Raw genomic sequence first — 14,350 nt, forward strand, 5'->3', positions numbered from 1 at the left:
TTACTAAAAGATCTTTCGTTTGATACGACTGTTACAGGAGAAGTCAATGCTAAACGACAAATTTGATTACCACATGGTAAAATATGCTTTACTTCTTCTGCTTTTTCCATTAAAGAATTAAATGGTAATGTTCTATCTTCTTGTAACATACTAAATAATATTTCTAGTTCTGTTTGAACTAAATCATAATCTAGAAGATTAGAAATTTTGCACCTACACTGCTTGGTGGGAATAAAGAAATAGATTTCTTTATATTATCCAATGAAATATTGCTTTTATTAAATGGTTAAGAAAATAATGTGAATAATAGTTGAATAAAAGAATTACATGATATAAAATTTCATTTGTTAGTTTTAATAGGGTATCTAGAACCATTTAAAATTATTTTCTATAAAATAGATGCATTGTGAATTGTGGCATTACAATCATATCATTTAGGAGCTAATCTTTTACGATGGTCGTTTTTAAAATCGGCTTCTGAGTCTGTTCCAAGTAAGATGGCAAACTCTTTAACACTATTAATGAAATTGTTCATTGTGTGATCATCAGAGTTGATTTCTGTCAACATTTTCATTGTACTATAAATTACAGTTATTGCATCAATTATAAATTTATTTATTTAATAATGTTTGTACATAATATTTTTCATAAATTTAATGATAAAGAAACAATAAAATCAATATTATTGATCTCCTTGTTTACTATTGAATTTGAAATATTATTTTTCTAAAATAAAAAATGTTAAATTATTTTGTACATAGTCAAACATTTATAAAATATTCAATATTTTGTATGGATTGGGATTGACAATTCAAAAGAAGGATTTTCATAAATAGCTTATACTGAAACCAAAAAATTTAAAAATGGATTTTCTTCAACAGTAACTTTTCTGATAGGAAAAATCTAGTTCGTACTTTGGGGGGTCAAAAGTAAATATTTCTCAGTAGTTTTCAAACGCAACGTGAAAAACAAAAGAAAAATTAAGGAAAAACGGGAATTTTTACGTAAAATCTGTTTTCGAGAAAATCGATTTTGGTTTTTGATGAAACTCTAAAACACATGACCGTAGGTACACGCAATTTTGACTGAATGTTTATATTACCATTTTCTATACACTTTAACATTTTCCATATATTTTGACTTATTTTGAGTTGTTTACGGACATTGTCAATTTACAATTTTTTTAGTTTTGTTTTCTAAAAATATCAATTAAACTTTATTTGTTGGGTAAAAAAACGTGAAAATTTAGTATAAGGCTCCTGATATACCATTCTAATAGCAGTTGTAAAATATTAAAAATACATAGGCACAATTTTTTATAAGCATTTAAAGTTCAAATTTTGACAAAATTTATCAAGTTTATAATTTAATAATTATTTTGTAGTTAAAAATTTATAAAATGTTCAACTTTTATAGCTAAGGATTGAAAGTTTAAAACAAGACTCCACGTAAATAGGTTTTTTATAAATTATTTTATTTACAATAATAACATCAAAATATATACTTGGTAATATCATAGGCTGACTGACCGTTTTCGCTCAGAATCGTTTTTCTTATACAATGATATTATATCATTGAATTCAAATTTAACACCATCCATTACAGAGACCCACTTGTAACCTACTGTACAGCAGAGCGACATCCACTTACCCACCTTTTTTTTAATAATGATAATTAATAAAAATTAATGTAGCAATGTGTCATTTAAATATGTCACTGATGGTGGAAAAATGTATTTTTTAAATCCTAATCGTGACCCAGTCGTTTGTATTGTTAATTTCAGATCTATATAGTAAACACTGAATAGGAAATAGTTAATATAGGGAATATAGTTTATCATAAAAAAACCAATATATTATTATGTTTACTTTTAAATCATAGGTAGTCACAGTGAGGTAGAAACTAACAAGTTCCATTTATTCTTTAATTACTAAAAGTAACATATTATAATTGAGAAACTGTTATAATATGTATTTATTGTTATGAATTCTGCTGAGAAATTCATTATTTAAAAATATAGTATTTATTTATGGTTAATTTTTATTTGTTTTGCTGCAAAATCGTTTGAGGTGAACTAATCAATATTTTCAATATTAATTCATGCAATTTGTAATATGGTAACTTTTTTTTAGTGAACAAAATGACTCACATGGTTGGATTGTATCCATCAAAGATGGAGATATAGAGTTATACAAACTAGCTGCAGATGCTCCGAGTGGCATAATGGCACGTGGCTCACATATGGTTCATTCTTTGTTACAGTTGATGACAAAAAGAAACATTTAAAATGAGAATGGGTATTCGAGATAAAAATAAGACTGGAAGGATAACTGATTTACAGGGAATTTGAAATAATAGTTATAAATTAAAATCATAAATTTATAGCAATTTAATTACATAAACAAATGCTTTAATAAGATTATTTTCATTCATCTTTTTCTTAGATAATTAGATTCTTAGATTTTTATTTGTATTAAGGGGATCGGTGGCGGACAGTTATTTTAGCCAAAACATCCAATTTTTATTCCATCATACTAATCGATGTAGTAATGCGATAATACTTTTTAAAACTGATTTGAATTTGTTATTATGTCTACTTGAGATCGGTCAGTCTATTTTTCCCAATTTCTCCCCCCTAACAACCGAAAATTTAGTTTGAATATTTTGAAATTTCGGCATTTTCAAACGTTGATTATTCGGAATATAAATCAGAAATCTTAAAATGTGAACTGACCGATCTCAAGTAGACATTATAACGAATTCAAATCAGTTTTTAAAAGTATTATCGCATTACTACAGCGATCAGTATGGTGGAATAAAAATACATAGTTTTAGTAAAAAAAAACACACGTTCTGGATCGTTCATGCGCGTGACTTGTACTGCACGCGCCGCGTGCGGAAGAGTTCCTCCGCCACTACCGTTCATTCACACATATCGCATGCCACGGTCTGCTATAGATAGATTACAAATCGTAATTATACTATTCTAGGTATTACTACGGTACAATTATAAAATTTATAATAAGATATTTATTATCTTGCGTATATTGATAATTTGGTATGAATGAAATATAATTTAATAATATAACATGAGAATATGAAATATTGTTCATTTGAGCTTCGCCTCACGTCATTACTACACTTGGACTTGGTATATTATGTATTTTTTTCGCTAATGTAAAATAGCAAGTTTTTACGCACTTAAGTGATTAAAACTTAGAGTTTGTCTTTATAAAACGTGATTTGTTTTATTTATAATAATTTGATAAAATGGGAAATAAAAAACAAAAACTATCCAAAGTGAAAAAAAAATAGAGATAATGTTTCATCACTTTTAAATTGGCAAACTCATCGCATACAAAAAACAGTAAGTGAATATACTTACTTAAATGTTTGTTTACTTATAAATTTCATTTTTTATTTTCGTTTAAATTATTTCGTAGGATAACACCGATAGTTTGACTTTTCCAATTGAAGGTCAAAATAACGAGTATGTAGAACAAAGTAGTATTGAATTGTTCGTAATAAATTTTATTTTTTTGTACATTTACACGTTTTGGGCTACTGATGCAATTTTTTTTTCGTTATTTAGAATAAATACCGATGATGTAGAAATGGGTTTTAATATTTTATCTCCGTCGACATCAAATATTAATCACAATATACTTCATTCGAAGTATAAATTGCTTGTGACAAATACAAACGAAAATAAACAAGTACAGTAAGTAAATAATCTTTATACCGAAGATAACAATTTGTTTCTTACATAATAATATAATATTAGGTCTAGGCGTGTCCCCGTGCAATATTGTATGTTAGACAAATTATTTTAATTATTTTAATTAGATGTTAACATAAAATAGGATTAAAAAATCCAATAAAAAAATGGTTTTGTGGTTAGAAATTTATTTTATAACTTGAGATATTCACTAGTAAATTAGGAAACGATTTCACATTTAATTTAAAAATTTTAAAAGTATTGTTTTTTGTTTTGTTTTTGCAAGGTACAATTGTGAAGGTCGAAGATTTGTGGACATAAAACACTTCTTTAATTCTTTAAAAAATATTAAACACGATCCTTTTAGTTGTACATTTGAAAATTTAAATTTAATAAATGAAAGAAAAAATGGTTTTTTTTCTGAATTTATTTTCAAATGTGATTTATGCAATAAAATTTACATTATATCTAACGAGCCTAAGACAACTGGCATTTCGTTATCTATTAACACCGCTATTGTAATGGCAACCATAAACTCAGGACAAGGATTTGCTCAATTAGATACCATGGCAGCTTTTTTAAATATGCCAAGTATGTCAAATATGACTTACCAAAAACTTCACTTAGATGTATCAAATCACACTAATGAAACGGCTATAGAAGCAATGATACTAGCGGGAAACGAGGAAGCTGAAATTGCTAAAAAAGAAGGTAATATAAATGAAAATGGAGTACCACTTATAACTGTGATTGCCGACGGTGCTTGGTCGAAAAGATCATACAAAAGTGGTTATAATGCACTGTCTGGTGTAGTAAGTATTTTATTTTATATATTTATAGATTATTTGATATTTTCGCTATCACTATTGAATTTATTATTATCACAACAGGCGTCAATAATAGGTTATAATACAAAAAAAGTACTGTATATGAGGGTGCGTAATAAATATTGTTCGATCTGTGATAAAGTAAAATTAAACTGAAATCCCGCTTCAGCTCACGTATGCTTTAAAAATTGGGATGGTACTTCTACAGCAATGGAAGCTGATATTATTATGGAAGGATTTCGGCAAAGCATTCCAATGCATAATATTATATATAATAAGCTTATAGGAGATGGTGACTCAAGTGTAACTAAAAAATTATTTCTGGCTAAACCATATGGACGCGATGTTTTTGTTAAAAAAATTGAATGTATGAATCACATTCTCAGAAATTATCTGAATCGAATTGTTGATTTGTCCGTCCATCGAAAAAGTTCTTCTGGAATAGTTGTACCCGGATTTCTTAGGAAAGTTTTAAAAGATAAACGACTAAAATTACGGTATGTGTATATGCATGATTTATATGTAAATTATATTATATTAATACTGTAAGACTGCAATTTAGATTGGTCTGTTAAAAATTATTAGAAAAATCAAAAAATCATAAATGTATATATTTTAAAATAGGTGTGCAATTACCAAGGCAATAGTTTTTCGAAAAAATATGACATTGCATCATAATGAAAAAGTTGAACTTTTAAAACAAGATATATTGAACAGCCCTACCATGTATTTGGACATCATTCTAATTGTGCTAAGTATAAAATTTAAAATAAATTAAATGACACTTTTTTTTTATCTGCAATCGTATAAAATTATGTATTTATATTTTATATAGTTACTTTTGTAATGGTCCTAAAGAAAGTGAGGTAAATTTAGTTCCTCAAATGGAAAATTGTGGACTATTCAAAGATATTTTAGGAGCTAGAAATATTGTCGCTCATCATGCTCAAAGCCTAATATACAACGTAAACAATAATGCAGTTGAAGGCTTTAATAGTGTGGTTGCCAAGTATTTAGGTGGAAAAAGAGTCAATTTATCTTCTAGAGGTAAGTAATAACAAATACTTATAAAACTAAAAATTATATTTTCGTATTATATGTTTGACATATTATGTATAACTGATATTTTATAGGTTCATATAGTGCACGGTGTAATACAGCGGTAACATCTTATAATTGTGGACCAAAATATATTAGTAATTTACATAAACAAATTACGAATACTAGCCCTGGATTATTTACAAAATAATACATAAAAAGAGTAGAAAGATCAAAATTAAAATTAAAATGTAGACGTTTAAATTTCGAAAGGTATTATAATATAACAATTTAAATTTGATTATATTAAACAGATGGGGGGGGGGGCCTAAATCTATATATAACTAGTTCTTATATAGCTTATAATATATAGGTACTCTTAGATTTTTAAATTGTTATATTATTATTATATACCTAATAATATAATATAATAGTATTTTTTTTAAATAATTCTATCCATTCTATTCATTATATTATATTCAACTGATTATAAATTATAAGAACCTTTCCAAAGAGAACAAAAATTATTGACGGACCAGATGAGAATTATGGAGCTGTAAATGAATTAGAGTGTACAATAACTGATATGCCACATGACAAATATTTAAAAGAGGAAAAAATATTTTTAAATATTCTAAAGCTAACTATAAAAGAAATAGAAGAAGTGGAAAGAAGAACTGTAGGACAGCAAAATAATAATGAATGGCAAAAGTATAGAAAATCACGTCTCACAGCTTCCAATTTTGGCAAAGTGTGTAAACTTAGAGCAAGCACTTCTCGAGCAAACACCGTCAAAAACATACTTTATGATATTTTTCAAGGAAACCCTGCCACTCGGTTTGTATTATAGTAATCAAGCATACTGCATAAGTACTCTAAAATCTAAATAATTAAATGTTATTTTATTCATATTATTTATAAGTATTGAAAATGAACCAATGGCCAAAAGAGATTTTGAAAAAAAGGTTGATGTTAAAATTGAACCAGCAGGATTATTTATACACAATAAACTCAATTATTTAGCCGCAAGTCCCGATGGACTAATAGGCAAAGACGCAATATTTGAAAGTAAGTGCCCTCAAAGTATAAAGGAGTATACACCGGAAGAAGCTGTAAATAACAAAAAATTAAAATATATGATTTATAATGATGAAAAACTAATATTAAAAAAAAATAATTGTTACTATTTCCAAGTACAAGGACAACTCAATATTACAAAACGAAAATGGTGCTATTTTGTAGTGTGGACGCCCAAAGGTAACTTATACTTTTTACTTCATTTTTTATTTCAAATCAACATAATCTAATATATTTTATATTTTTTTATAGGTTTTGTAGTTGATAAAATATTAAGAGACGAAGAATTTTGGAAAAATAATATTGAACCCCAATGCACAAAATTTTATATGGAATCTTTAGTACCAGAAATTATAGATTCGAGATTTGATCGAGTATTACCTATAGGCTATAAGATCTGGTTTACCGGAACCATAATATTTGTATATATATTTTTTTAATATACTCTCTAAATAGTCTAAATTAATACATTCATCGTGTATTTTTATAATATATAATCCTTTATAACTACCTAAAATAAATAGAAAATTCTTGTTTTTATAATAAATATATTTTTTAATTATTAAAAATTAAATTGTGAAGGTTTTTGCCGTATAGCTAAAAAGACGTGTGTACAATGGACGTCGAACAATAATAATATAGAATGTAGAATACAGCGTAATGTGTATGCGGGTATTTACGTAATTATTATTACCGTGTACTACTATACAGTGTTGTTATGGTTATTTGTCAATTAGCAGATAAGATGTCGAGTGGGTAGTACCTGGTGTAGGGCAGAGACCCGTACACATACTAATAATCATTTACTACGCACACAGTTACAAATGACTTACGCACGTACTTTAAATATTGCCTATACCCAACTCCTTAAATATACACCATCACCGATCCCCTTAATACTTTTATTATTTTTGTAATTTTCAATAATTGAACATTTCATGGTTAAATATAAATATATATATTTGTAATTTTATATATGTATGTATAAATACTATTTTATTTAGACTATGTCTGATTATGATGCCAAAGTTTTAATTCAATCAAATTTTTTCTATCTGCTCAGATCTCTAATAAGTTTTTCAAAAATTATGTTTGCTTAATATATTTGGGGACCGCGGATTTTTATCGAACAATATAATTAGATTTTATTATTTCAACATCACTTAAAAATGTATCATTGTGTTTTCGTGAAAGGAAAATTAATTTTTTATTGTAATTTTTTGTATTGCCTCATCGTACATAAATATGTATTCATATTCAATTATATTCATAAGTTTTTAAGTATATATAATAGATCAAATAAAAAACCATTATTAAAATAAAAATATTTTTTTATTGTTTTCAAATTGCAAGCTAATACTAGTTATAAATTATATAAATAATAATTGTGATTCTGTAAACAGATTAAATTGTAGATAGAAAAATGTTATTTTTAAAGACATAATATTTTTTTTAATGAAGCGGCATTAGTGTTTTTAAATGTCTTCTACTTTAAATATAAATTAATATAACTGGTTTTATTTTCATCTTATTATTAAAATAGTAAATATTTCGAAATGAATGTAATACAAAAAATATTTATGTATCATTGAAATGAAAAAATATTATTTGTTATTGTTAGCGATATCTATCTCTATCTCTTCTGCCATGTTTGTGGGTTCGACTGCGTCTACGACTACGTGAACGATGTCTACTGTTGCAGCTACGTGACCTGTTGATGAGTAAACAAAAAACATACATAACACATAATTTTAAAATTTAAAAAAAAAAATTACCTAGACCGTCGGTAACGTTCATTTTGATCTCCACTTCTAGACCGGTGACTTCTTTTATTATCTCGTTTATAACGCTCTTGTTCGTCAAATTTACGCCGAGCTTCATGTCTTACTTCATAATTTTTCTATATTAAAGAATAAAATAATTTTTTTTCGTTTGAAATTTTTAACCGTTAATAACTAGTCTTACTTTAAGTTCTGATAGTTTTTTTCTTATTTTAATAAATCCTAAATGTAATTTTCCTCCAAAATGGTCTGATAATCTTCGATCGTTATCATGAATACCTAAATAAGCTGAACATACATCACACACCCTTAATTTTTGCTGTTGATAACTGCATTTAGGCATAGAATTTCTATAAATATCTTGTGCTTCTGATTTTTTTTTACGCAGATCTTCAATCTGTAATCAAAGAAATATACTAACATAAATATGTAAAAATATTTTATTAAAAAAAATATTTAATATTCAACATACATCTCCCATCAACTTGAGACTATCATTCACTAAACCTTGGGCACCCAATTCTTCAGCTTTGGCCAATGTTTTACCTATCTTCTCAGCTAACTCATGAACAGCATTGGCTTTTTCAGCTACTTCCGCAGTAAGTTCTTCCTGAGTTTCTAATAGTCGTTTTCGAGCTGCTACAGTCCTCCGGTCACATTCACTAATAAATGCTTGTAAATGTTCAGTAGCCTAGAGCAAAATAATAGATGATTAGTCATTCCTAATTAATATACATTTATTTAAAAATAATAAATTATTTCATCAAGTTACATCTAGATCATAATAGTAATCAAACTTCTGTTGAGCTTTTTCAAAATCTGATCTTAATGCATTATCATGTATTTTTGGACACTCGCCAATGTCCATGCGCTGAAATAATATAAAACATCAAACTAACTAAACCGGAAATTAAGAATTTACATGGATTAATATCAGGTTGACCTGAAAACACGAAAATAAACACCATATTATAGGTAAAATAGCATTATATCAATTAATGACTTAAGTATCAAGTACTTAACAATCTCAAACCTTACACTTGCCCACTCTTAGAAGATACATGGCCTGGATGAATTATGTTAAATAAATATAAATAATATAACATAACATTAAGCAACAAAATATAATTACTGTATTGTAACAGATAAGTAGCTCTGTCGTTGTCTCAAAATTGTTTGACTTACAGACAGACGACCATTTACAATTTTCTCACCGACATTGAAGCATTGATGGCTCTTCCCCATCTTTATATCATTGTCTTGAAACGATTCAAAACACAATTAGTTTTTGGCTATTCCTAGAGAGGGTGACAATAATCAGGATTAAGAGTAAAACATTCGCATTCAAATAGACGTAATTAACTGAGTTGATGTACGCACTGTCTTCGATGAAACTACATTTTCAGAATAATTTTGGTAGATAATACCACTTTGTAACTTAAAGATAATTATTAACTACTCACAAAAGATTTGTTTATATCATGGTAGGCTTTGTAGATAAGCTCTTTTTAAGAGTAGTGAACAATATAGAAGTCATAGAAAATTTACCCTCCAACTAATTGTAAAAAAAATTACATTAAGGTTATAAATGGATTCCATAAGCTTATTTTTTATATTTTTTACAAATGCAAAATTACTGTTGAAATAAATCTATGTTATATATTATAGAATGTCTAATTGAAATTTAAATATTTTACTGGTAAATATATTATATTTATGAAGTGAAAATAGTTAGGTATTTTTATTTAATATTTATTTGGTATTAGTAAGCAGATTTGTTGAACTATAAAATATGCAGTTAAAAGTATTTAAGTATGTAGGTACTTCTGTAATATTTTTTTTTATAAAATACAATTTTTATTTAAAATTCTTGTGTAATACTCGAACATAACAGACGGTATTTGAGTAAATTTAATAGTCATAATAAAATCGCAATAATGGATATAATTACATTTACAAAATTAATAAAAAAATTCTTTTTCGATTTACTGTCAAAAAAAAGTCCATACATACACAAAATAATATAACTATTTTTAGAAATATAATAAAAACATTTTATTTATGTCGTAACACATAATTATCAGCATTTTGAGCTTAAGTTAATAGATATCAAAGGAAAGAATTTCAAAACTATAATTAACTTATAGCTAAGATTTTACTATTTATCATTAGGATTCGAGCGCATATTCATAACATTATAAATACTTAAATAAATGATAATATGCATGCAAAAATTATAAAATAAAAATGTATTTCTTCATAAATCGTGATCATAAACATATTTTAATAATTATAATATATTATATCAATGGTCAGAGATCGGAATTGATATTTTTTTATCTTAGTATGTATTTATAGCTAATTACCATATAAAATATCGTAACTGCCGGCCATATGAAGGAAATCCGCATTCATCTATATCAATTTATTTCAATATTAATCAAAAACCATAAAACCAAAATACAAATAATAATTTATTTTAAAGTTCTGTGAAAATGTATAAAAAAAACCCCTCTATTTGCACTAAATTATGTAAAATGTAGTTAAAATCGTAAAATAAAACCTTAAACATCAAAAGTTTGTACTAAAAAGTTTCATATTTTAAATTTGTATGCCAAGTTTTGTGCATACTTAGCATACCCATGTATAATACAATCAGCCAAAGTACAATTAATATGCACTTGCATACAAATCCGCGCTCTATTTATCATTTCATATAAAATATTAGAAACATAGTTTTAGGATATGTATCTGCTTCCTATATATTACATTTTATTAATTTTAATTTAACAACTAAAAATAATAAAAAATTCTCATACAGAATATAAAAAAATCTTGTTTTAACATTTTAAAATATGTTTTGACTAGTATAACCTATATATACGTAATAATGTAATATTAACTTAACAATTAATACCATTGATACATACTAATAATATCCTTAGCCATTATAAATAGTTTGAGTTTGAGTTTATTCGATTATTTATTGGATTATTAACGAGAAAATATAAATTAACAATATCTTATATCCCATAAAATAACGAAATAAATTATACATTTTTGTTCTTAGTTATGTCTAAAAGTTAATATTATTCAACTAACTCAATAATAATTGTTTATAAACTTATAAATCCTAAATTTACATAATATTAATATATTATTAAGGAAAATTAGAAATGATAGTTTTTAGTCAGCAATATTCTATATCAGCGGTTCTTAACCTTTTGTAGATCGCGGACCCCCTTACCAAATTTTTTTTCAAATACCTTTTTTTTTACAAAACATCTCATGTTATCATAACCAAAATTATAATCATTCTTTTATATAACAAATTACATAAGTAGACATAACAAAACATACACATTTATAATTATTTTATTACATATCATTTTTTATAAAAATGTAATATGTATACAACTATAGTTGACTACGATCGATCAGCTGCACTTAGTGGCCGTAAATATATGACTGCCGAGACTACAGTGCAGTATGCATGTACATTTCGTATGAACAATAAATACTAATTACATAATAAATATTAATAGTATAATTATTTGGTGTAGAATCTATATATTATATATAAAAATAAAATAATAACAATCCAACAATATTGTAATAATGCACTCATGTCACTTATTGACGTATGTATGTGTTAAGGCTGCCGTGGACCCCCAACATGAGTATCGCGGACACCCAGGGGGCCGAGGACCACAGGTTAAGAACCGCTGTTCCATATAATAATTACCTACCTATATAATGTAACTGTATGAAAATTTAAACTATCTTAAAATGTTTTTTTCTCCCCAATGAAGAAAAAGTAAACATAATTAAAACCCAAAAATTGTTTACTCACGTTTTTCTGGATGTATTGCGTTAATTAATTATGACAAATTTAATTATTTTTACATAATAAATACTATAAGCTTTTACATAAAAGGACATGTTAGTTATAAGCTAATGAATATAATACAAATTAACTAACATAAATAGAAATACTCACAATAATATGATGATTTTTTCAAGACTTTGATAATGCTACCTACTTGTTAGTTATGTATTATTTATGTTTAAATAAAATTGGCTGCTACCAAAATGTTTAATCTGATAAAGGATAGTGAATAATAATATTAAAAATTACCTATCAAATTAAATCTGAGAAACAAATAATGAAAATTGTTACCTAAACCAATTTATTTAACAACATGTCGATTTTACATTACCATTATATTTATTTTAATAATGTCTTAATTTAAGACATAAAATCATTATTTATTACATCATTAGGAACCTAATACGTTTATTTTTTTAAAATTAAACCTGACAAGTATAAATTAAAACACAATATATTATCAATATGCTCAGTTTAAAAAAGATTGTTTGGATTGCATGATTAGTAATTTAATACTATAAATGTATATTATCATTTAACATTATTACTATATGCAAAAATATATAAATATGATATTTGTAACAAACTAAAGATAAAGATAGAAACATTATGAATATTTCTAAGAATGTAAACCAAGTTAATAAGGTTAAACTATAGAAGATGATTTAGATAAGATTCACTTAGTTCAAAGCCATGCTAAGATATTTCAGCATAGATAAGTTCCAATGATAATTAAAAGAAAATATTATGTTTTATCCTAGAATCAAAGTATTTAAAGAAACAAATATGTTACATAGAATATAACAAACATTATTTAAGTAACATAATATGATGGTAAGAATTTATTTTTTTTAGTTTATTAAATGTTTAATAAAAAAAACTAAAAGAAAAGATAGAACAAAAATGTTCAGTCTTCAGACTGATCAATACTACTGGTTCTAATATTAGTAAAAATATTTATATTTGTTCCTAAAAAAATATGCATATCCAATGTCAAAGCTTATAATAACATTTTATAAAAAATAAGCAGTATTTAATTATATTATTTATTATTAGTAGTAAAACTAGTAGTTACTACTAATAAAAAGTAATAACTAGAATGATTAATTTAATAAAAATATATTGAAATTGGATATAGTTTTGTGGATATGAGCAAATTTACCATCCCTAATTAACAATTATACAACACAAAATAATAATGATGATAATAATAATATAATAACTGGATGGACATGCAATAATTAGTTTTTATTTTACAAACGTGTATTTATTACGTATTAAACGTGTCATTTATTTATGTTTTTAATTTTTATATAGTAATTATATTATTTGGCATACGTTTTAATTAGAGTACTGTATGTACATAAGATGATTTTAGGATATTTTATCCATGTATATAATGTTATACATGAAACATTTAAATTTAAATACAATAACTTATTTTAAAAAAATGCTATGAAAACAAATTATTATTTTTGGTGCAATTTTTTTAAACATGTGTACAATTTAGGTACCTAAGATCATATTCTTTAATTTAAACTGATTTAGACTAATGTTTGAATACCCTTATAAATATCATATTAATGTTATAATTTATTTTTGACCAAAATAGACTTTTGTTAAGCTTCCTCTGTATTACAAAATGCATTTCATATATCCTCTGATATACCCTGATGGGTAATATTTATATTTTTATTTAAAATTGGAGAAAACAATATTAACAGCTCAAAAATATCAATTGTTTAATTCGAATTGGTAGAATAATGGTAGGTCTATACTTACGGTTAATGTCAATATGTCATGAGGACAGCAAAACAATAAGAAACTTTTACAGACTTTTGGATCATTGAACTGCACTTGGTGTCTACTTGTTTCCCCTGTAATCGTTAATATTAAGAATAGAAATATTCAAACAATATAATAACAATAGATTTGAATGGTTTGACGTTTAGAAGTTACCATTTCTGCCAGTGCCCATGAGCTGGTCCAACATGGCTCTCATTTGGTTGTGCGCGGACAT

General features: G+C 25.7%; 1 protein-coding gene across 1 annotated transcript; it reads right to left on the reverse strand.

Annotated features, from left to right (window-relative positions):
* Positions 1–8,237: 8,237 nt before the first annotated feature.
* On the reverse strand, positions 8,238–14,350 carry LOC132937285 (putative RNA-binding protein Luc7-like 2). The gene is made up of 7 exons (XM_061004123.1): positions 14,290–14,350; positions 14,113–14,207; positions 9,214–9,312; positions 8,914–9,132; positions 8,626–8,838; positions 8,436–8,560; positions 8,238–8,371 (listed from the first exon to the last, which is right to left on the reverse strand). Exons 1-7 carry the CDS (start codon positions 14,348–14,350, stop codon positions 8,278–8,280), a joined length of 906 nt encoding a protein of 301 aa, XP_060860106.1. The 3' UTR covers positions 8,238–8,277.

The sequence above is a fragment of the Metopolophium dirhodum genome, chromosome 1 (genome assembly GCF_019925205.1).
Source record: "Metopolophium dirhodum isolate CAU chromosome 1, ASM1992520v1, whole genome shotgun sequence".
Classification (NCBI taxonomy): Eukaryota; Metazoa; Arthropoda; class Insecta; order Hemiptera; family Aphididae; genus Metopolophium; species Metopolophium dirhodum.